The 26,164-nt window shown below is 37.8% G+C and overlaps 1 protein-coding gene across 3 annotated transcripts in view; it reads right to left on the reverse strand.

Moving 5' to 3' along the window:
* Positions 1–894: 894 nt before the first annotated feature.
* The window catches only part of FGF10 (fibroblast growth factor 10), a 93,416-nt gene continuing 68,146 nt past the window's right edge, over positions 895–26,164 (reverse strand). For 2 of the 3 annotated variants that reach the window (XM_008262183.5, XM_070056701.2), the window contains 2 exons: positions 10,721–10,824; positions 895–3,774 (listed from right to left, as the gene is read on the reverse strand). In XM_008262183.5, the coding sequence (XP_008260405.2) occupies positions 3,577–3,774; positions 10,721–10,824 (302 nt within the window). In that variant the 3' untranslated portion in view covers positions 895–3,576. Of the gene's footprint in view, positions 3,775–10,720; positions 10,825–26,164 lie in introns of those variants that run through there. The other variant, XR_016220742.1, reaches the window with a different exon arrangement.

The following is a 26,164-nucleotide window of genomic DNA, read 5'->3' on the forward strand; positions in this document are numbered from 1 at the left end:
TTCTATCCTTTTGCTTAGCTTAAGTTGCAAAAGCCCTGCCTGATGCAAGAGACAAGAACTTTTTTTCAACATGGTACTAGTCTGTCTTCTATCTATCTATCTATCTATCTATCTATCTATCTATCAGATATCATGTGTAATGTACAAGTATTTAATTGCAAGTTTCCTACATATTTCATGGTATAGCAAAAAGTTCATGGAAAATTAATTTTATGGAATACCATGCATAGAATACCATGCATAGATTTCAAATTGTTCTGCACTGAAAGAAACTTTTCCTTTATTTCAATTTTCCAGATTATTTTGAAGTTCCTTTATATATTATTTAGACAAAATGCATACCTGCTAAAGACTTCACTGATATGGAAAAGGTAAATTTTACTGTGTTGATTAATCATGAACCCACAATGAACACTCAAATTTTTAGGACAGTGCAACATTAATTCTGGTTTCCTTAAACTGTGTCCACAAAGTTTATTGAGCCTTGGAATCAACTTGTGTTATGATGTATTTTTTTCCCTCTCTCTTTTTCAAATCCAATTCATTGGTCTACTCCCTCCCCTTGAAATCAGATTTTGTGGGCTCCTGGCTTTCCTCCAAAAAACTTCCATTGTTTCACAAGCCATACTTGTTTTCAATTCATTCTTCTTTATCCACTGTGTAAACTAGGTGGACCTGAATACTTAGGAAAAATCAAAAACATTTGGTTGTTATTAGAGTAAGGACAGCCAACTCACACATGTAAAACATTAAAGAAACCTTACAAATGTTTGAGCAGGTTTTTTTTCCTGTTGTTGTTTGTGCTGTGGGGTATTTTACCACGCATACAAGACTTGAGCTTCTCTTGCTGTGGCAAGGTAAAATTTTAGGCTAATAAAACAAACAAGGACAATATTTTTGTTTTCTTTTCCCAGCATTTTTATTATGTTTATTTAAATGTAACATACTATATACCGTTCGGCCTTCTGGGAGGTAGGAGAAGAAGTGATTCTATATCTGTATGAGGACTCTCCTCAGACTTTCACCCAGATGGACACCTTTTTGTGGCTGATGCACCTTAACTTGACAGACCGAGGCCCATGATTCCTACAGAGGCAGAGCTCCTTAAAGATCACTATTGTTTTTTTACACCTACAACAGTCAGGGCTGGAGCTGCTTTTCTTTCAGTAGTTGCAAAGGGGACTAGAATTATAGCTCAATATTTAGCAAGGATGCCATCTTTAAACGAAGAGGGTTCTCATTACTCCCTACCACACTATTACTGTCTTTATCTGTTGGCGTGTTTGTTTGATAGTGGGGGTCAGGAGAAAGGGAGGAATTGTTTTCTAGTTTTGGCCTCTGTGAGCTTTGAGACGTCTGTTATATGTTTTAGTGTCTTGAGTCCTACAATGAAGACTGTTAACACATGGTCTCTTTGGTAATCTAAATGGTTCTGTGAAATCAGAATCCAGTCTGTGCCCTATTTACTGTTAATGTGGTCATCTAATACTATATTTGTTAAACAAAACATTTAATTTTGATTATGGGTGGTCCATGTTCATGTGTCAGGTGTCATTTTTATTTCAAAGTAAAAGAAATACGTTATCTGGTTCCGATAGGAATGCATTACATTATAATTCCCAGATTTAGTTACCAACTAAATTTTAGCATATAGTATTCCAACCACAATAATTAAGCAGTTTTAGAATCCCATTTGTCAAAAAGCAAGTTGGAAACAAATTACCATGAAATACAACTGTAACCATAAGCCAAAATACTGTACCTCAAATGCATTTCTTTTGAAGTACCCACTTTTTGAAGGAATGAGTTTTTAATGAGAAAATGTCTTAATAAAACAAAGTTTTAAATAACAGGTTTACTGGTAGTGCTGGTTAAGCATTGACACAAATAAGTTAGAATCACAAAACACCAACCTTTCTAGAACTTATATTTTAGTAAAAAGACACATTCAGTGAGTTTTTTTTCCTTCTACCAAAATACTGGGTCCAGACAATAAAAAATAAGCAAACTTTTCAAAACAAGAAATATAAAGATAAAACTGCAGCATCAATATAATCTTATAGTCATCACTTAAAGTATTTAGAACAAATAATATTTTTCTACATTTTTTAAAATCACTACAGACACTGCAAATAAGGCTTATGTATTTATTTAGTGGAATACAATGTGATGATGACCGATAAACTCTTATGCATTGTTTTCTATACCTGCTCTAACAAAATGAATTTCAATACGGTTACGTTATGGAACCTTCTAAAGCTCTTTAAATTTACAGAAAATAAGTTTTATTTGGTAATGTAAAGACTAGATCATACAGCTTGAACAGGTTTCAATAAATGATTAAACATATGCCAGGATATATTTGCTCAGTTTCAGCCCCTGGGACAGTTGCACTTCAAACCAAATTTCTTGATGGTTCCTTGGGGGAGATGCATTATGTGGCATATGAAGGTTTCTTCCATGTGCAGAAAGCCTCGTCATCATTTACCACTCTGACATATGGCAGGAAATCATTAGTAAACAACGAGGCTAGGCTACTAAAATGCACTTAACAATTAATTTTCTTCTTTTAGTAGCTTCTTGGAGATTAATGAGATTAATTAATTAGATTGATGAGAAGGATTTGGCCTTCTGCTCTATTTCATGGAAAAGGAAGCCTCTGGAGTAATGTGTGCTTTTAAACAATGGTAGACATCTCTCAGTAAAAGCCATGGCACAGCTTTGCCATCTTTATGGTTGACAGTTCTCGTTGCAGAAGTGCAAATCAAGTCACCTGATAGCACATGGGGCGCTCATACTGCTTTCCTAATTTCATCTGTTTTTGAAGTATTTGCCAGGTTTTAAAAACACTTTGTTATGAACATGCATGTGATGTGCTCAAGACAAAGAAAAGGGAAACCAGAGGGCAGCTTCTGAGGATATTTTTAAAAACCCCAACAGATATTTAACATCCTATTAAATAAATAACTTAGAAAGAAATAGAAAGGGTAGAAGGCAGAATGCACAAGCATACCATACTATTTGTAGTGTTAGAACAATTTCAACTAACATGTTTATACTTTTTCATCCTATCCGATGCTTCCACGGTGCCACACCCAAAGCTCCTTTGGTTGTGCATATGATATGACCCAAGTGCTTTCCAGTAAATGCTTGCATGTCTTACTGCTCATTGAATCATTAGGCTTGAATGAGCATGGATAGTCTTTGATATGAGTTCATATTCCATAAATAACTCCCAAAGATCATTCAACAGATTGTTCCATGTCTCAGAGGTTCAAAAATAAAAACAAAAACTTAACAACAACCAAAAAACCCAGCCACAATATTGTTCACTTGGGATAACTTCCATCCCATTTGATCTGCCTATATCTTGATTATAAGGCATGACACAGAACTAATTTAAACAACATCATATGTCAGCAGTGAGTACAAAAACCTTGAAAGGCCTCATTTCGTCTAAGCAAGCAGACTCTGCCATGTGTCTTTGCCTTTCGAGCTACTGTCTTCATGAAGAATTCCAACTATCCTTGGCAAAATAGCCTTTGGTGCCACCACATCCATGAACATTGCCTTCCTCTATGAGTGGACCACCATGGGAAGAAAATGAGCTGAGGTGTTTTTCCTTCGTGTTTTCTGTCCTCTCCTTGGAGCTCCTTTTCCGTTCAATGCCACATACATTTGCCTTCCATTGTGCTGCCAGTTAAAGGATGCATAGGTATTGTATCCATTTTCCTCTATTCTTTCCTTCAGCTTACAGTCATTGTTAAATTCTTTCTGCAAAGGAAACACATAATCTTTTATTCCTGTGGTGATGATACTTGATTCCATTTGACACAAAGCACCTAGAGAATTTCAAAAGTTCTGTGTTATGAATGCCAGTTTTATACAAGTTGTGTACTCAATACGTAATATCAACAGAAAACTGGAACTTATAACCATAAAGTAGACTCTATGACTGAAAGAACATGATGCACTTTAACTGATCACCATAGCCACATCCAGGAACTCTTTTTAAAAGCTAAAGTACTTGAAGATAACATGGTTTAAGTGCCTAGAATGATTGTCATGAAGCAGACATCTCACTACCAATAATTGTGATGGGCTAATAATAAAAAAAAGTATTAAAATCCTTCTTTCATAATGATAACCATGTGAAAAATAGAACTGCAAAAAAAATTAGGCTTGCCAAGTTTACAAACTTGTTCTACCTATAAACCCACAATAAGTAAACACACATTGAAAAGAAATCAGATCTTATCATAAAACCTCTGTAGGACAATAAAGCTACAAATGACCGTTGTCTTTCTCTTTTCCAAGTACAAAATTTCTCAGTTTTGCTGTTCTTTATTTATAAATTTTCCATAACTTGTAATTGTGGCAGATTTTGTTCTGAACTCTAAGAATGACTGAAAAGTATGGCACAGAAAGTTTTGTGAATTGTCATATTAAATAAATTATAAAAACATGATGAATAACAATGTCTGTATTACATAAACCTGGAGACTATCAATGTGGGAACCCTTCTCTATAGTCATAGCTCTTTGGCTTTGCTGGAAGTAGTCAAGTGGTTTTTAAGGAGAGCTACTGGGATAAGGCTTGCCTCTCCCTCACTCCATGAATGCATGATCTCACCCTAGAGGTAATAACAAAGAGGAGAGTCCTCACTGGTCTCAAGACTTTCCCTTCAGAAGCATTCTTTTTCTCTCAAACTCAAACTCAAACTCAAAGCAGTTAAGATGCTATGGGATTCAGCTCTTGCTCCTCTGATTCCAGCTTCTCTATCCAAACAAGGGCATTGTGGACATATTTTGAGGGGTTTTGACTAAGAACTTTCTCACACCTAGGGGCTTTTGAAACTTCTACTAAATTCCAAATTCTTAAATGTATGTATAAAAATATCTATGTTCCTATGTTATAAGTCATACTTTTGCACATTACCAAAACCATCACAAGCAGCTATATTTTATGTGGATATAACCAGTTTATATTTCCTTTCCTGGAATTGTTAGTCCTAAGTGCTTCTCTTCTAATATTTAAGTATAACATTCAAATATGGCTTAACTGGTTAAAACTAAGAAAGAAAGGTGCATTATTTAAGGCAAGGGTTCTAGTCAAAACCAAGAAACCTATATTGGAGAGAAATTCAAATACATATTGCTGAATTATTATTTATCTCCTTAAATTCATCTCAGTCTAAGATTATGTAATATTCAGAGCAGAGGGATTTTTTATATGGATAATTATATCTTTCAATGAATAGTTGAAATTATTTCATTTCCATAAATAATTGAAATTATTTCAGATGATCTCATATTTGAGGCACAGCTGTGTGTAGAAAAGTGAGAGTAGCTCTAACTATTTTTTGTCCATAAATGAATTTATAGAGTAATGTCTCTTGAAGTGAAATACACATGTATGAACCTCCTCATTTTAGGTGCACTGACATTTGGACCATAATTCAAATATATTGAAAGCTCTGGAAGAGTCCATGAATCTGTGTTGTTTACTTTATCTCAGTGAATTCATAAACACTATTATTTAAAAAGAATATAGGCTAGAGTAAGTTCTCAAAAGCAGAGTTTTGGTAGTTTAGAAAAACAGTTTTAAATTTTATCCAATTACATAGGAAATTGCTTTGGTCTTTGAGTCTTACTGTGTGAGGATCCATTCCATTTAATTGCTTTAATGTTTATGTACCTAATTCCATCAATCAGGAGAAAATTTGGAATGCAATAAATGTATTGTTCTGAAAGTATAACAAAGAGAATAGGCACACGGCCGGCACTGCAGCTCACTAGGCTAATCCTCCACCTGCGGCTCTGGCACACTGGGTTCTAGTCCCGGTTGGGGCGCCAGTTCTGTCCCAGTTGCTCCTCTTCCAGTCCAGCTCTCTGCTGTGGCCTGGGAGGGCAGTGGAGGATGGCCCAGTGCTTGGGCCTTGCACCCGCATGGGAGACCAGGAGGAAGCACCTGGATCCTGGCTTCGGATCAGCGCAGCGCACCGGCCGTAGTGGCCATTTGGGGGGTGAACCAATGGAAAAAGGAGAACCTCTCTCTCTCTCTCTCTCACTAACTCTATCTGTCAAAAAACAAAACAAAACAAAACAAACAAAAACAAACAAACAAAAAACAAAAAAATAAGAGAATATGCACAGAGCTGGTTTAATCAATCATTCTGGGTGTTTGCATATTTGAGATTTGCAGGGAGACTTAGGAAATCAATGCAACTTGTAAGTAAAAGGAGTTGTCACTTGGTATACAGACCTAGATTAGGTAGGTGCTCATGAATTTTAATAATATATTCTTAGATGCAAAATTGTTAGCCCTATTCCACTTGAATAGGACATTCAATTTAAGAAGATTTTTCATAATTTGAATAAGGTACAATTTTCACTATTCCTTGTAGAAATGCAAAATCCAAAAACAGAAAGAGAATTTATGTCCTTTAATGGGCTGCGCTGCTAGGAGAGGTAGTTAGGTTTATGCATCCTACAATTCTATGCTCTGTATGGTTCCAAGTGCTGAACATAGAATGGGAGACAAGGCTGCTTCTGGTCTCCTGAAGATAACAATCTGCTGGGGAAAGACAGTCAACAATAAACACCTTAGTGAGAGAAATATCAGATAAGAGCCACTGCAAATAATTACAATGGTGTGATGTGACAGAAAGCATCTGGGCACTTACTCTAGATAAAGAGATGGACTGAAATGATTCACTGAACTTAGAGCTCAAGAAGAACCATAGGAACAGTACATTAGCTGTGTTGGTATGGAAGAAAAAGTTGGGACATGGCAAGGAGAGTATTAAAAATTCTACCTCACAGTTCATTTGAGAGCTAACAATTTCCCCTTAATGTCACCTAAAAATTTGTCACTAATTTGAGAGGCAGAGATGGAGATACACATAGAAGGATAAATAGATGGGGGGGGGGGATGATCTTCTCTGATTTTTTTACTCCCCAAATGCCTGCAAAGGCACAGTCCAGGTCTTCCACAAATGTAACAGGAAGCCAATTACTTGAGCCATGACTGTTGCCTACAAAGTAGAATCTGCATTAGCAAGGAGCCAGAGCTGGAAAACAAACCTAGCCACTCCAATATAAGACATGGGCATTTTAATCAACAGGTGGAATGGCTGCTCTCCACATTTTAAATAAGTTTAAAAGTATTTTAATGTTTTATTTCAATTAATATTATTTATGTTTTTTCTTTAAATTAGTGTTAGCTGGCTTTACTTTTGATTTTGTATTCTTGGTTATTCAAATTTTGATGGACACATAATTTTATGTATGTATTTAGGAGATACAATGTGACATTTCTATACAGCTATACCTTGTGTAATGAGAAAATTAGAGAAATTTTCTGACTTTACTTTAAATCATTATTTCTTTACTAAATATGTTTATAAGTATCTTTTCAAAGAATATAAACCTGTTCCTCTCAGTAATTCTGATATAATAGATTAAAGGGATGCCTGAGCATATTTAATGAAAAGAAAAGCAAACAATGACTCAAAAGTGATTATGATGTGAACTTCTAAATTTAATAACTTTTTAAAATGATTCCTTACTTTTCTAGGTCCACTAGTGGAGGGATGTAGAGTAGAAAAATTTAGCTAAAATTCTTATGACCTCCATGCAAAAAACATTAACCATAGCTAAAGTGACCATCCTAAAGAATTCCTGACTAAAAAGCTAAAAGTGGATGATAAGAATAAAATACAAGACTATTCTAAGTCCAGATCAGTGGTTCTCAACTTGGGGTTACTGAACCAGGAACATCAGGAACACTGGGAGCCATTATAGAAATGCCAATTCTTTTTTTTTTTTAATTTTATTTTTTTATTTATTTCACAGGTAGAGTTATAGACAGTGAGAGAGAGAGAGAGAGACAGAGAGAAAGGTCTTCCCTCCGCTGGTTCACTTCCCAAATGGCCACCATGGCTGGCGCTGCGTTGATTGGAAGCCAAGGAGCCAGGTGCTTCTTCCTGGTCTCCCATGTGGGTGCAGAGGCCCAAGCACTTGGGCCATCCTCAACTGCCCTCCTGGGCCACAGCAGAGAGATGGACTGGAAGAGCAGCAACTGGGACTAGAACCCGGCATCCATATGGGATGCTGGCGCCACAAGTGGAGAATTAACCAAGTGAGCCATGGTGCCGGCTCCGAAATGCCAATTCTTAAACCCTAACACACTGAATGACAAACTCTAGACATGCATAGCTTCATTCTGTTTGCTTTCTGAGATAACATATTTTCAATTTACATTATAGTCAAAGCTTACTGCTCTATTAAATAAATAGAGTTAAATAAATAAAAAGTGAAAAGACCTTAATTCAGCAGAAGTATAACAAGAGCTATAAACAATCAAAAGAAAAGATGACTATTTTATTCATATAAGGTGAATTTTAAAATAGTCACAGATCATTAAAACTATAGTAGTTTATCATTCTTAACAATTTGACAAAGATTTCAAACAAAGTTTGACAAAACATCACATCTGTAGGAAACATTTCAAGACACTGGTGTACATGATGACTTCTTGGATAAGACCCCCAAAGTTCAAGAAACAAAAGCAAAAGCAGACAAATGAAATTATATCAGATTCAGAAGCTTTTGCACATCAAAGGAAACGATCAAGAGAGTGAAGAGGCATCCAACAGAATAGGAAAAATATTTGTAAGCTGATTATCTGACAAAGGATTAATACCCAGAATGTGTTGGCAACAAACTCAACAATAACAAGAATACATTGAATAAAGGTAAGAAATAGGCAAAGGGCCTCGATAGACAGTTCTCTAAAAAATAAATACAAATGGCCAACAATTATATGAAAAAATGCTCAAATCACTAGTTATCAGGGAAGTGCAAATCAAAATCACGATGAGATATCACCTCACCCCAGACAGAATGGCTATTATCCAAAAGACAGGGGGCAACAAACACTGGTGAGGAAGTGGAAAAAGGGGACACTTACATGCTGTTGATAGGAATAAATATTAGTGCAGCCACTGTGGGAAACAGTATGGAGATTTCTTTAAAAATTAGAAATAGACTTGCCATATGATCCAGCATAGATATATACCAAAAAGATATGAACATACTTTACTACGTTGATAGGAGCACAGCTCACAATAGCCAAAATATAGAATCAAACAACTTGTTCATCGTTAGATGACTGTGTAAAGAAAAGGTGATATAATACATACACACACACTGGAATGCCATTCTGTGTTTTAATAAGCACCCCCCCCTTTGATTCTGATGTATCCTCTCAAGTCTCAGAGCTATTAGCTCTAGGATGGGTCAACACAATTATCCTAACCAACAAAAAAAAAAGTTTATTTACAATGAAACTCTTCTGTCATACTTGAAAAATTAAAAAATGACACAAATATTGGTAGGAAAAAATGATCTTTGTCTCACAGGTTTTATTTCTAGTCATACATATTACATATCCTCCAAAAATACATTTTTTCAATTAATTAAAATTTTAAAAAATTAAAAATTAATTTTTTTCAATTAAAATTTTTAAGATCATGTATTTTCTTAGAATGGAATCTAGAAAAATTTAATTCATTTAGCAATTCCTTGATCTACCTCTGAGAAAGACATCAGAAATGAATCTGCATTCTTAAACTGACCTATTCCCACCATCATTCAATGGCAACCAAGAGATGAAAATTTAGTTTCTGACTTTATCATGGGCTTACTCTACTAGTCCTAGTCCTTCCTATACTTGATCTTAGCCAAAAGGCCAAGAAGTGTTCCTAGTCCTTCCTTACATTTGAAAACTAATTGTTCTGTAATCATTTCACATTTGCTAACATTTTTCCCTAAATACATCAGAAATTATTTGAAATTAAGGCCCATTTTCTATATTTCTTTCATATTCCTTTAATCAGTATCCAGTATTTAGATGTTCATATGTTTGACTGATATATTCTAAAAACCTAAACTGGATAGACTGTTACATTGTTTATAATTTAATTATAATTCTAAAATAATTATTGGCTTTTATAAGTGAGACCTTAGCTAAGAAAATGAATCTAAATGAGTTTGATCCAAGATTGAAGAGGTGATAATCAGGATACATAACACTTGGCATGGCATGGAATAAAATTATGGAAATATCCAAACCATTGACTTAACATCAACTCCACAAGGACTCTGTTGCAAGGAATATCATAAGTGTGTGTGTGCTTGTGTGTGTGATGCTCAGACACAATTTGGATTAATGACTATTGTGTAGGTAAACAATATTATAGAATTGATTAGACAGCAAACAATGATTTCTTTACATGTTTGTTCACTTCTTAATTTAACAAAATACAAAACAACTAGGCTATGTTGTAGCTTCAGCAGGAACACACATGTAATGTATTCTACTCAGTTCATGATCTTTGTTTTTAATGGTTCTTATCCAAGTTGTCTGCAGCTCTCATGCCAATCTAACCAGATGCTTCCGTCAGAGTCAGACTGGGTGCAGTTCAGAACATTCTCAGACAAATGCCAGCAACAGCCTGTGTGGTAGACTAATGGGTGAGCAACAAGGAGTTGGAGAGCTGCTTTGAAGGCCTGCAAACTCTGGTGACCAGCCCTTTGTGGCTCTATTTACTAGCAATAGCACAAAAATAAAGCTATTCAGTGTCTGAAAACATTCCAAAAAACCCGTGCCAATGATATTCTGCAGTGGATTTTGAAAACAAAAGCAGAAAACTTACTGAGCCATAGAGTTTCCCCTTCTTGTTCATGGCTAAGTAATAGTTGCTGTTAATGGCTTTGACAGCAACAACTCCAATCTCCACTGATGTTATCTCCAGGATACCTAAAACATATAATTAAAGAGAGTTAAAGGTAAACGGTCACATCAATGTTTTTGAAAGAAAACAAAATCAAATGAAACCATTGATTTTATGTTTTCATGGTTCTAAAAGGAAAACACAAAGAAACTGAACAAACAGCCAATTCTCTTCCATGTGTCCCAAAACTGAACATGGTTTTAGAATTCCTCCCCATTTTACTCAGCATTTATAGGAAAATATCATTTTATAGGAAAATATTGTTTTAATTACAAGGCTTCTTTTGCTAACTCTGCATCTTCAACTTCATAAACACTGAAACAACTCTCCTCATCTTAACCTAGATTTCATAAAACCTTATCAGAGCACATATCTGTACTATGGTATTAAATTAAATCTATAGCATATGTCAGTAATATGTCAGATTTACCTCAATCTGTATAAACAGTGGCAAACTATTTCTTCTTTGTAGAACACCAAGATAAACCAAATCTCTTAGCTACATTTAACTGATAAATTCATTTTTGGCAAATGTGTTGACATTCTGAGACACAGGGATTCACATTGCCTTAAAAATAGCACAAATAGCTGGTAGGGAGGAAAACCCACCAACATTTTAAATGTGTTTTTTTTTCTTCTATAAAGAGTGAAAACCTGAAGAAATTAGTAACTGATAATCAAACAATCTTTGCACCTGGTGAAACTACAGATAATTTTTCTAAAAAGTTTTTCAGTTAGCTATAAATAGCACAGTTGATATTCAACCTAAAGTCCTCACCCATACCAGGTTAAGAAGACCTCAAGAAATACATAACTACTTATGCTACAACTTTAAAGCATTGTGATTACCATGCAGGTTGCAATCAGAGTGGGATTGACTCTTGGCTCTGCATCTACTGGTGAAGAAGAAGTCACGAAAAGTGTCTTCTGTCTCAATGTCATTTACATAAAAGGAAACCTAATCCATTTTTACTCTTAATCTTCTTGAGAAGAGTAAATGAGAGAGTGCACATAAAACAATTATTTTGCCTAAAGCTTATATTTCCTTAATTGTTACTATTGGGAACTTCTCCAGTAGTTCTGGATCTTAGGACTTCTCCAATGGGCTACATAATTGCAAAGAGAACACACAAATTACCATTGGCTTAGCCCATAAAATCTGAAAGCAACATGTCATTTATTGTGTGTCACCTATCATCAGATCCTATTGCGTCTATGTTCTTCCCATAAGAATAGAGTGGCTTATTCTCAAAACACGATGTCTTCTTTCCTCCTTTTCCTTCACTGATTAACGTCATGAAGGCTAACAGAAACGTTTGAGGCCTCCTCATCACAGAGCTAGCTCGGAGTTGGCCAGACTACATACTACAGATCATTCTGTCCATGTATTCTGCAGGAAGACTCTGACAAGACACAGCCCACCTCCTCATTAATAGAGTGAGATGGATCTCATTCAATTTGCAAGCCTAAATCAAGGAAAGATCATGAAGGTTTAAGGGGAAAATATCAATATTTTTAACACTCCTTTCCTTTAAGTTGGTAGTGTTCCTCAAGGTACCCCTTGGCACATTTTAAAAAGTACTTTACTGGGGCTGACACTGTGGCGCAGCAGGTTAAAGCCACGGCCTAGAGCACCAGCATCCCACACGGGCGCCAGGTTCTATTCCCAGCTGCTCCTTTTCCAATCTAGCTCTCTGCTATGGCCTGGGAAAGCAGTGGAAGATGGCCCAAGTCCTTGGGCCCCTGCACCCACGTGGGAGACCTGGAAGACGCTCCTGGCTCTTGCCTTTGGCCTGGCCCTTTCTCAACAATTGCGACCATTTGGAGAGTAAACCAGTGGATGGAAGACCCCTGTCTCTGTCACTGCCTCTCTGAAACTCTGTCTTTCAAATAAATAAAAATAAATCTTTTCAAAAAAGGACTTTATTGTAATTATTATGAAATTCACCCAACAGCTCTTGATGAAGTACTGTTATTCTCTATTACAGATCAAAAAGTAGAACACAGTGTGGTTATAGAACTCAGACAAGTTGACATGGTAACTCAAGTCAGTGCTAAGAGAATCAACACCTGAGTCTTTGTTGCACTGACTTGCTCTCCATCTGACTATTTTGCTTATTTATCACCTCTTCCTCCTCTTTCCCAGTCTCACAAGGTACTGTTGTTTGAAAACATGTGACAAAGGGAATCAGCAACATAAGTTTTTAATGACAGACTGTGATATTCCTCCCAAGGATATTTGCGTGCCATAGAGGAGGCCACCTGGTATTCAAAGAACAAAATTTTAAAAACTTAATGATGTCAGAAACAGAAAATTTTGATTACTTAATTATGTCAGAAGCAGAAAATATAGAGCAAGGCAGCAGATAGAATTCCAGGGCAAAATATTTAGGCTGCTGTTGACTTTGCCTACCCAACAGGGAAAAAAGTACTGTCAGTAAACAGTAAGGTATTCTTTAGGTATGCTTTTGAAACCAGAAATTAACAGAGCAAAGAGGATTGAAGGACATTACTAGCAAAGAATAAGATTTTTGATGATGAATGAGAAATAGTGGCATTGGCTGGCCCTGTGGCTCACTAGGCTAATCCTCCACCTGCGGCGCCTGCACACTGGGTTCTAGTCCTGGTCAGGGTGCCAGATTCTGTCCCGGTTGCCCCTCTTCCAGTCCATCCTCACTGCCCCGGGAGGGCAGTGGAAGATGGCCCAAGTCCTTGGGCCCTGCACCCGCATGGGAGACCAGGAAAAGCACCTGGCTCCTGGCTTCGAATCAGCACGGTGCGCCAGCCGCAGCGGCCATTGGAGGGTGAACCAACGGGAAAAAGGAAGACCTTTCTCTCTGTCTCTCTCTCACTGTCCACTCTGCCTGTCAAAAAAAAAAAAAAAAAAGAAAGAAAGAAAGAAAGAAACAATGGCATTAAGTTACAGTTAACAGGCTGGATTGGACAAAGGAATATCATCAACAAAAATAAATACAAATTGCATTTCTCATTTATTTAAGTCAGATGTAGTGAAATTCTGTTATTTACATTAAATCATAACCATGTAAGTTTTGGTGCCCCCTCCAAAGATAAGTATCTTAGGTAGTATTGTAAATCTATTTCAGGGTCTCCAGATAGCTGAGTTAAACACTTAGGAAGATGTAAAAGGAAAAGAGCGCTCTTTAAGGAAATAAAACCAGAAAAATAAGTTGTGGATCTTCCCCTGAAAAGTCTATTTTCTATTAGAAATAAAAGAAAAATTATAGTCTTTTTTTTTTTTTTTTTTGACAGGCAGAGTGGACAGTGAGAGAGAGAGACAGAGAGAAAGGTCTTCCTTTGCTGTTGGTTCACCCTCCAATGGCCGCCGCGGCCAGCGCGCTGCGGCCGGTGCACCGCGCTGATCCGATGGCAGGAGCCAGGAGCCAGGTGCTTTTCCTGGTCTCCCATGGGGTGCAGGGCCCAAGCACCTGGGCCATCCTCCACTGCACTCCCTGGCCACAGCAGAGAGCTGGCCTGGAAGAGGGACAACTGGGACAGAATCCGGCGCCCCAACCGGGACTAGAACCCGGTGTGCCGGCGCCGCTAGGTGGAGGATTAGCCTAGTGAGCCGCGGCGCCGGGTAGTGAGTGGGAGGGACGGTATGTGGGGGAAGCCATTGTAATCCATAAATCGTACTTTGGAAATTTATATTCATTAAATAAAAGTTAAAAAAAATTTAAAAAAAAAAAGGAAATGTGACATACTGAAAAAAAAAGAAATAAAAGAAAAATACACAAGTAATTATAATAAAAATACTATGTGATAGTAAGTACTCAGATGAAGCCAGGAGCATTATAGAGCAAAGAGGAATGCAGTTTATACTAGCTGGGGCTCTGGGGTACACTTCCCTCTGTAGATAAGCCCGTAAATGCGTTTTGAAGGCTGAGTAAGAAGTATGCAGGGTAAGAGTGGGAAGACAAAAATTGTTAAGGTGAAATAGGATGGTACTTTCAGAAAAATCCCAAGACGCCTAGTGTTGTGGCATAGCCAGTTATGTTACTGCTTGTGATGCTGGCATCCCATATCAGAGTGCCAGCTGCTCCACTTCCAATCCAGCTTCCTACCAATACACCTGGGAAGGCAATGGATGGTGGCCAAGTGCTTGGGGCTGCCACCCATGTGAGAGACTTGTACATGGTTCTTGTCCCAAATGTAGTAGCCTGACCAACCCTAGCCATTGCTGCCACTTGCAGAGTGAACCTGAGGATGAAAGATATCCTCTTTCTCTCTCTGTCTCTCTCCCCCATCTTTCACTGTATCTCCGTCACTCAGTCATTTTACTTTTCAAATTAAGAAATCTTATAAAAAAGGATTTTTTACCCAGTAGAGTTCAAGAAAAACACAGAAAGTTGTGAAAAGGGGAGTTGGGTAGTTATATTAGATTCAGGTTACTGTAGATTCTAAGAATTTAGCAACCAGGAAGTGTTTTACCTAAAATATATGTGTTTAAGCAACTTTTAACAAATTTTTAAAGTAAATAGTAGCAATCAATAAAATTTGCTTTGTATTATATTTGAAATGTTACAGAACAGGTTTTTATAATAACACCACAATATTACAAAAATTATTGTCACAAAAATCAGCTCTTATTTATTAGCAAATGCTTCTTAGTGTAGCAAAATATCATCAACATAGTAATTGGGAGGATTTTATAAACTGATGCATTATGCTTGGTAATAACATAAAGGTCACAATTTCCACGTAAATCATCTTTTGCTTTAACTTGCAAACATGAGTGTATAATTGTAGGATAATTATGTTTAGATGAATCACTAAGCAGTTATTCTGAGGAAGCAGCCATTCACAAGTAGCATTCTCAGATTCATGTCTCACTTTTCTCCAGGAGAAAAGACTACTTGAGTCAACACAAGTACTATTTGGGAGCCGGGGAATAAGCAAGCTATTGATTTAGATGTAACTTTCTTTCTAAATGTTTTTTATTATACATCAACAGAGAAAAAAAGATAAATTCAACTCCTTTAATAGAATGAATACACACAGAAGGAAAGCTGGATGCAAAAAAATTAATGTAAAATCTTATTATCCTCTCCTAGATAAGCAGGACATCAACATATAAAGGAATTCTATTTATTCAGTAAAATAATTTGGCTAAAACGTATTAAGAACCAATGTGTAGCTCTGGCATTAGGTCTAATAACGAAGAATGGAAAGGCCAACAGGACACAATCTTTGCTTTCAAAGAGTTTTGAAACTAGGTAAGATAAAGACACAAATAATTAACTACAGTAACATATATTAAGTGCTATATATATGTGAGATAAAACACAGTCTTGGCTTTCAAGAGTAAAGTTGTATTAGAGAAATAGTCCCAGAAAACAGCTGGTGTTTGAGGTGAAGCTTCCAGGAAGTCAGGAGGTAGAATTTCAGGCAGAGCAGTTTGCCTATGTGAAGAGAGGCAGGGAAGGGGACAAGGGCTCAGCATGTGCTGGAACCACATTTCCCTCACCCACCCCCACCGCACTTTGTTGTGGTCACTTAGCTAAAAGCATGGGGTTCTGCCTCATTGAGTAGTAGTGCTCTCTTGGGTGAGAAATGTACTTTTCAGGAAAATATTATTATGAAACTGAGAAACAGCTCAATAGATGTCAGAGCCCCATGAATTCAGAATCAGTTATGTCTGCTATTTTTCCCTAAACATTTTAACTCAAAATAGATTATAATTTTATGTAGCTTAATAGTTTTTTTTAAGTAGCCAGGCATACAGGTTAAAATCGATTAGGTTTGTGAGCCGGAAGACCATGCCTTCACCACGCCCCTGTGTGACATAATGCTCCTACCTGGCCACACCTGGGTGCCCACCAGCCAGTCAGGTTAATTAACTAGTCCCCTTTGGAAGTGGGTTAAAAGCCTGGGACACAGTGTGTCCTGTCCTCTCTTTGCCCTGGCTTCCAGCAAGGTGGGGACTTGCTGTAGCCCTGCACCTTCAAGGCGCATGGCCTTCAGGCCACCCACCCTAGGCTTCCTGGCATAGATGCTCCTCCACGTGGCGGGTTCCTGGTGTTCGATATGAACCCAGATTTACCTCTCTCTCTTAGATAAAGCTCTCACTCTCCTATGCATCTTTTGCACTAAATAAAAGCCTAAAATGTACCATGCTGCCTTGTTTATTGATACCAGTATTTAGAATTCTTCTCTAAATATTAGGCAAGAACCCTCTTGGGCTTATTAATATTGGGTATTTATTAATAAGCATATGGTGATATCGTATGGCACCCCAAATTCCAGTAACGTATGTGGCATCCCAGATAGTGCTCCTGAGGAACTCCAAGGGTTACATTTTCATATAGATTTTAGAGGGTCATTTCCGCTATCAGTTTTTGTTTATTATTTAATAAATGTGAATTTACAAAGTGCAACTTTTTTTTTTTTTTTTTTTTTTTTTGACAGGCAGAGTGGACAGTGAGAGAGAGAGACAGAGAGAAAGGTCTTCCTTTGCTGTTGGTTCACCCTCCAATGGCCGCCGCGGCTGGCGCACTGCGGCTGGCGCACCGCACTGATCCGATGGCAGGAGCCAGGTGCTTCTCCTGGTCTCCCATGGGGTGCAGGGCCCAAGCACCTGGGCCATCCTCCACTGCACTCCCGGGCCACAGCAGAGAGCTGGCCTGGAAGAGGGGCAACCGGGACAGAATCCGGCGCCCCAACCGGGACTAGAACCCGGTGTGTTGGCGCCACTAGGTGGAGGATTAGCCTAGTGAGCCACGGCGCCGGCCTAAAGTGCAACTTTTGTATTGTTGTGGCTCCCCCCTCCCCAACCTCCCTCCCTCCCACGGCCCCTCCCCTCTTCCCACTCCCTCTCCCATCCCGCCCTTCATCGAGTTTCATTTTCAATTACCTTCATATACAGAAGATCAACAGTATACGCTAAGCAAGGATTTCAACAGGCTGCACTCACACAACCTCACAAGGTATAGGGTATTGTTTGACTAGTAGTGTTGTTTTTAAGTTTCATAGTAAACCACATTAAGATAGAGATCCTACGTGGGGAGCCTGTACCCAGTGACTCCCGTTGTAGATTTAACAATTGGCACTCTCATTTATGGCGTCAGCAATCACCTGAGGCTCTTGCCATGAGCTGTCTAGGCTATGGAAGCCCCTTGAGTTCACCAACTCTAAACTTGTTTCCACTATCAGTTTTAGTCAATGTGTTGAAATGTAGCATGGTTAGTATAACAGAATACACAAATATTAATCTGTTTTTCTTTCTCATGAATTATTATCAGTTTCCTAAGTTGATCTACCGTATCCTAGCTTCAAAAGACTTTGGAGCTCATTGGGGCTGTTATCACATTTATATTATAAGCTTCAATGATTATCTGGTCACATTCAGTAGAGTGAGACTAAATGGCTCCAATTGTGGTCTTTTGATTTGGTATCTTTGTCAAAGAACCATAGTAACACAGTAGTCTTTTTTTCTTTTTCTTTCTTGTTTTAACTAGAAAAGGGCGTAGTTTACATTATGTGCTTAATATATATATTTATAGAATGAACAAAATGAATGAATGAGTGGTCAGTCCATTGACTGGCTGATTGGATGAAAACTGGGTATGCATTAACAGAATACTTTTCTTTTGACAGTAGGGTCATATTTGTAAAAGTTTGAGGTGAATTAATAATTTCATATCCAAATAAAACAAAAATGTAAGAAAAAGGAAACATCAAAATGTAGTTTGATTCAAAGTGGAAGTCAATAAATTATAAAATATATTTAATATCAATTAAAGGTAAACTATCATAAATCTGAACATCCTTTAAGTTTGCTAAATTACATATGTATAGCTCTGCAACTATTCATTATTGCTATTTTGAGAAAAGGAGTCTTAACAGGAATCTGGGATAATATTTACAGTGTGAGGTCCCTGGTCAAGGAAGCACTCATTCAAGTTTAAGAAAAACACTATTTAGGGTAAACTGAGTTTAGAGATAGGATATAAGATAAAAATCGGGATCTGACTCAGATTGATTATCAAGTGTCATTTACTGCTGTATCTCATTCGTATCTCAATTCATTTTCACAAAATATACTACAAGTAATCATTTTGTTCTATGCAGTTTATAACTCGCCTGGGTGAAAGTAAGTAAACTGGCAAACATATATCAATTTGAATACATTGAATTTCATGTTTAGATCAAACTTCATTATCTTTCCAATACAGTACATCAGGCTTCAATGGATGAAGTTGACAACAGCAAAACAACAAAAGCAATGGTAAAGTTTTAGATGCTTTTCTCTATGTCTTAGCAAGCACTTCATAGCTATGCTTCAAAAACACTTTAGAGAAACATACCACTCTGTCAACACAGAAGAGTTATTTCCATATAGGACTGGTTTTCTGACGTTTTCCAGCCTTCAGAGTTTATTCACTTAAAAAATAATTTTTACACCTAAGTCTTCAAGTTCACTCAGTTACTGCTTTCATATATGGAGATTACCAAGCTAAATTTACTGTTTTTTCTTGATGAGTTAGGGTCATCATTATTAGCTATGATGATATTTTCTGCTGTGAAAGTAGAATGCTCTCAGGAACTCATGAGTAATTATATTCAAATAAACTGTTTAATTAATATGTAAGCCTGTTAGAGTTGACTCAAAAATATAAGCAAGGTTTGGCAGTCTTTGTTGAGGCTAGGACATGAGCTTTTGTATAGAAACTCTAGCACCTGTTTTTTTTTTTTTTTTTTTTGACAGGCAGAGTAGACAGTGAGAGAGAGAAACAGAGAGAAAGGTCTTCCTTTTTTCCGTTGGTTCACCCCTCAATGGCCGCTGTGGCCAGCGCACTGTGCTGATCCGAAGCCGGGAGCCAGGTGCTTCTCCTGGTCTCCCATGGGGTGCAGGGCCTAAGCACTTGGGCCATCCTCCACTGCACTCCCGGGCCACAGCAGAGAGCTGGCCTGGAAGAGGGGCAACCGGGACAGAATCCGGTGTGCCGGCACCACAGGTGGAGGATTAGCCTATTGAGACGCGGTGCCAGCCAGCACCTGTTTTTTGATAGGTTCTCTGTTGTAATAAAAAGGAAAATTTATACACATGTGATGTTATAATTCTGGGAGACTCATAAATGTCTTTTATGACTACAATTTTATTTTTGTAACTTTTTCCTCAGGTTGGAATACTTATAATTAGCAAATAATCTAATGTACTATGTTTTTGCTTCATAAACACTAGAGTTGAAAAAATTGCATTAGCAATTAGTATTTCAGGTAGATATTAGTTCATTAAAGCCTTGAATTTGTTGAAACTGAGATTTCACTTGTGTTTTTTTTTTAAAGATATATTTATTTGCAAGTCAGAGTTACACAGAGAGGAGAGGCAGAGAGAGAGAGAGAGAAAGAGAGAGAGAGAGGCCTTCTATCAGCTGGTTTACTCCCCTGCTGGCCGCAACAGCTGGAGCTGTGCCTATCCGAAGCCAGGAGCCAGGAGCCTCTTCCGTGACTCCGACGCGAGTGCAGGGGCCCAAGGACCTGAGCCATCCTCCACTGCTTTCCCAGGCCACAGCAGAGAGCCAGATAGGAAGTGGAGCAGCTGGGTTTTGAACCGGCACCCATATGGGATGCCAGCGCCTCAGGTCAGGGTGTTAACCTGCTGCACCACAGCGCCGGCCCCCACTTGTGGTTCCAAACAATACTACGTCACTTTACTTCCAGAATGTCCAATAGACTCTCGGTCTCTATGATCATGCACACAAAAAATATGCTTTTTAATATCTATATTTTCAAAATCTAAATAATTTTCATTATAATAAGTAAGTACATTTTAATTTAAAATGTTTCCAGGTGTTTTTTTGTGTGTTTGTTTTTTGAGATGCAGAGAGACAGAGAGAGACAGTTCCTATATACTGATTCACTTTACAAGTGCTCCCGAGAGCTATCCCTGGGCTGAGGCTGAGGCTGAAGCTGGGAGCTGGTAATTTAATCCAGGTCTCCCATTTGGGTGGCAAGATTCCGCTCACTTGGGCCATCACCCGCTGATTTGCAGGATGCACATTAGCAGGCAGCTGGAATCAGAAGCCAGAGCTGTGTGTCAAACCCAAGTTCTCTGGTGTCAGACATCTTGGTTATCTTAACTGTGAGACTAAATACCTGACCCACTCATCTCTTTTTAAATAGAAGGAAATTAAGTGAAACATCAAAACATTATGGGAACTGGGACTTCTTACACAACAAAGGACCTGCCTGAACACTGTGCTGAGAGACTTAATTCAACTTTAGCCTGACTTCCACCTGCACTAGGTAGTATCACTAAAGGTGACTTCTCAGGTCCCCTGCTGAGACTACTTAAGAAAGCAAAAAGTTGGGGGTGACACTGTGGCACAGTGGGTTAAAGCCCCAGCCTGCAGCGCCAGCATCCAATATGGTGCCAGTTCAAGTCCAGGCTGCTTCTCTTCTGATCCAGCTCTCTGCTATGGCCTGGGAAAGTAGTGGAAGATGTCCCAAGTCCTTGGGCCCCTGCATCTGCGTGAGAGACCCGGAAGAAGCTCCTAGCTCCTGGCTTTGGCTCTGGCTCTGGCTGTTCTGGTCATTTAGGGAGTAAACCAATGGAATGGAAGACCTCTCTCTCTCTGGCCCTACCTATCTCTTTAACTCTTTGAAATAAATAAATATAATCCTTAAAGAAAAAGACTTAAAAAAAAAAAGCAAAAAGTTTACCAAACTGCAAAATGTGCATTGCCTCAGCTGACCCTGCCAAAGCATTTTCAGCAATTCTCCTCTTGGCTTCTTCTTAAATTTGCCATTTCCACATAGCTCCTAATGCCTTTTAGTTCTCTTTTTTTATTCTCCTAGTGTAAGTATTTTTTGTCTCTTCTTCTGACTTGAATGAGTTCTCCAAAAATTTAAGCCCTAGAAATTTAAATCTCAAATACATGTTAATGGCATATGGAACTGAAGCCTTTGGGAGATAATTAGGGTCAGATGAGGTCCTGAGCTAGGGTCCCCATGATGGCATTAGTGGCGTTAGAGGAGGAGGAAAGACCCGAGGTAGCAGGCTTGTGCCGTCTCACCATGGTATGCCCTCTGCCATGGTGTGCTGCTGCCAGGAGGCCCTCAGTAGATATTGGCACCATGGTCCTGGACTTCACAGCCTCTAGCATGATGAGCTAAATCAACTTCGATTCTTTGTAAATTACCTGGTCTCGGGTATTTTGTTGTAGCAACAGAAAACAGACTAAAACATTCCCTTTGTGTTCTTTCTTTAAAAACATCAGCAATTTTGTATTAAGAGTGGAGCTCAGTTTATTTGTATTATGTCATTTTTAACATTGATTTGTGAGGAAGATACAGATAGACACACATACATACACACCCATGCAGAGAGGCGGAGAGAGAGACAGAGTGCTGGTTCACTCTGGAGCTGAAGATGGGAGCTAGGAATGTAACCCAGGTCTCCCCATATGGCTGGCAAGAACCCTTTTATTTACGTCATCACTGCTGCCTCCACTGGAGGGTATGTACTGGGAGGAAGCTGGAATAAGGAGCCAAAGCCAGGAATTGAACTCAGGTACTAAGCTCAGTTTACACTGGAGTTTCTCTCCCCTACTGCAGTTGTCTGAAGATCATCTGTCTTGTTCCCTTCAACAAGTGTTCAGCACTGCTTTCTTCTCTTTGTCAAATCTGGGAGATTAAACAAATCTCACAGAGATTACGGAACTACACTGTCATGGAACTCATGGGTGGCAGGTATCGAGAAAAATAGTTCCTAGGTAATTAATGCAAAAAGGAAGACAAGAAGGGGTTTTTGAAGACTGGCTAAGGAAGACACCTAGCTATGCAAGAAAACAGAATTATGATTGTGTCTGTTAATTTAAATCTCATATTAAACCATATTAAAGATATCTTCCATCTGCTGGTTCATGCCCCAAATGACTGCAATATCCAGGCCAAAGCCAGGAGCCTGGAACTCCATCTGGGTCTCCCATGTGAATGGCAGGGTTCGTAGTATTGGGGCCATCATCTGCTGCTTTCCCCAGTGCATTAACAGGGAGCTGGATCAGGAGTGTAGCAGCCAGGATTCAATCAGTGAGCATATGGGATGCTGGTGTCACAGGCAGAGGCACCACATGGTTGGCCCAGAAATAAATGTTTAAATACAGAAAGAAATAAAGGGCCTTTCTTCTGCTCGTTGAGATCCCTCCTTTAGGGATTCCTAAGGGACAGTGTTGGGACTCTTAAGAATTAAAGATCCCTATGGCTCCTGTACAGTTATGCACATGGCCAAGAAATGATCTCAAAGCAATGGGGATTCACTTTATTCCCCTCATGCCACCCAGTGTTGAAAGCACACACTTGCTCTAGAAGGAGCTCATCACCTGTAACAGGAGAATAGCAGGGCTAATCTTTAATCTAGGTCTATTGAACTTGGTCTGAAATAGACTCTGGCAGTGTTTAGAACATCATGGAACAGCGATATTTGGTTTCCTCTACCTGCCTCGGTTGTTTCATATACCTTTGACATCCATTTAGAATTACAAATAGAAATGTATCTGAATTGGCAGATAATCCTTACCATCCTTACCAATTTGGTAAACACCAAAATGACTTCTTACATTAATATTTCGTACAAGTTATCAGATAAATGTAATGATTACCTTGGCCTTACTGATGAGTTTTTTATAATTCATAATATAAATAATAAAACTTAAAAATGAGTTTTTATAATTTGCAATGGCAAATTATGACAGTTCTCAATTCAAGGCTATGTTAACTAACCCATATTGCATTTAATTACTATCACTGATCTAATATTAAAAAATACAAGAAACTTACAATGCAATCTAGGAGCAATAGTCCCAAGCTGTAGATTAATTATTAAAAACACATTAAAGATCAATTTAATACTGATCTTAAGGATCAGTATGGGTCTTCCATACTGATCACCAGTCAACAAATACTTGCAGATGGTCATTTTATGTGCCTTGTTCACATCACTGTGCCAGTACAACAGATATAATAAACAATATTTCCTTTCTAGTATTTTTCTTTATTAGCAGAGATTTACCTTTCTACTTATATTTATGTAAATGTGTCAGAAAATAGATAATTATTTTCACTATTGTATTAGACTGTGTTTATATTATTCTATGTTCTCAGGATACATACAAAGTGGGACAAAAATGTCACGTTTCTAGCAAAGGAATTATTTAGAATTCCTAAGAATTGTCCATCATAACTGCTGACATAAGCTTAGCCCACAAAGTAAGAAATGATTCTACAGCTAGCTTTGGGTAAGCACTTAGAGAAGCTTGTATGACCCTGCACAAAGGAATCTCTGTTACCAACTACAGCAATTCAGAGAGAAAAAAAGAAACGTTTACGTGTTTGAGTTATTTGCTGTGACCTAAAATAATAGACATTTCATCCTATTATGCAACAGGACAAACAGTGGAAAACAGCAAAAAAACAGAAGAGTTTAGAATTGAACATAACCTCAGAAAACTGGCACAATTCATCTGAATGATGACAAAGCCATGAGCCAGGTGTAGAGGAATTTATGAAAATATTTCTTCCTGCAAGTTGAACACAGTTCCTAAGCTATTTATTAGTCTTTCTCTCCCCCTACCCCCCGCCACCATCAACAATTCATTTATTAGGTAAATAAACCCTTCAAAAATTCTAGAAAGTTAGAAATCCTGGAGTCTTGCCAGTGCATCTGACCACACCTTATGTTAAGGCATATATTTATTGTGTCTCCTGCACATGTTTGGGGAAAAAATTAAGGAGATCATAATGTGACTTGGACCTCCTCACTGAACACTGGAAAGAAGAAAAGTCTGGCATTCTGTGTAGGAAAATTCCATATACCAATCATGTAAAACCAAGGGACAATCATTTCAATGTTATTGCTCCTGGAAAAGTCTGTAGAGAATGCAAAATAATATTTGAAGTGTGTTATGTACTAAAAAAAAAATCAGTTGACTCCCTAAATTAGATCTATCGTAACAAGTAGGCTTTGGTAAGCATGGCATTTGTAATAATTTTCCCCCAAAGCTAATTCATTTCTGATTATTTTAAGAAATCTCTGTTTCGTCAAAACCTCTGATCCATCTAATTTAAAGTGTGGACTTCAAAACCTCAAAATGAATGAAAATTATAAAATTTTTAGAAGAATACTTTTTCCTAGGAAAGTTCAGATCATTTAAAGCTTAAGAAAAAGCCACATCTTAGCCAATCATAGTGTCAGAGAAGAGCTTGAGGAAATCTAGAAATTGTCTGCTTTATATCTGATTCTCTGCTACAACAGATGACACTGGGAGATCAAGGGAGATTGAAAGGCTTATCCAAGCACCGGTAGAAGGTTACTTAGAGCCTGAAATAAATACTTAGTCCATGTTCTTTCTACCACACCATGAAGCTCCTATAAACATTTACAAACTGCTGGCAGCCAGACAAAGGTTTTATATTGACTTAATGTTTTATAGACTAATTTATCTTGTTCATTACACAGAAACAATCCATTCTATTTGAGCTGGAACATTGCATATTATTATAAATGGAGAAAAATTTTAAAGCCAACATAAAGCATTAGGAGAATTACTACATCACATATTTCAATTCATGATCACCATATTAATATAGATATTTACCCTAAGGATATTGCTACAATATGTCTACCCCATTTCCTGTAGTTCTTACGAATTTCTTTAAAAAAAAACTATTTATAGTATAATGTATCTTTGTCCTTAATGAAAAGAATAAAATGGGTCAGTAGAGCACATCTTGGTATTACGTTCCTCACAAGAAAAAATCTTACCTAACTCACTGAAATATTCACAAATTGGCTAAAGTGTGAACAGCCCTATGTAATTTGAAATGCTTAATGTGGAACAAGTTTGAGAGATTCAACCCCAAGACTCAATTTGGACGTAATGTGTTTATTGTAAATTTGACAATCTTCCAACAGGGTATGGAATAACATATAATTAGCTTTTGAACAGTATCAAAGATTCTTTCCACAATTACATAGATAGTGAGTAATTATAATATTTACTAAGGAATACAAACACTACTATACGGTACAGGGATTATTTTGGTTTGGCCATGCAAAAGATGATTTACTTATGTACACTGACAAACTGTAACACTGATTCATTTTCTGTATATAACTATGGGTTTCTATGATTTGTAATATTGGCACTAAGAAATTCTGGATTCTGTTGTAAAAGGAATAATTAATCAATACACTCATGTTCTCAGGAAGAACGTGGCTCTCTGTGGGCTGCACATCAATACTGAAGTGAGTCTTTATACCCAGAGATCATGGATATGCTGTGTATTGCCACAACACAGATCTGGCAAAGAAAACAGAATGCTTAGATAAGAAGTAGAAGAAGACAG

The sequence above is a fragment of the Oryctolagus cuniculus genome, chromosome 14 (genome assembly GCF_051225735.1).
Source record: "Oryctolagus cuniculus isolate XC-2025 breed Fujian yellow rabbit chromosome 14, ASM5122573v1, whole genome shotgun sequence".
In the NCBI taxonomy this organism is placed as follows: Eukaryota; Metazoa; Chordata; class Mammalia; order Lagomorpha; family Leporidae; genus Oryctolagus; species Oryctolagus cuniculus.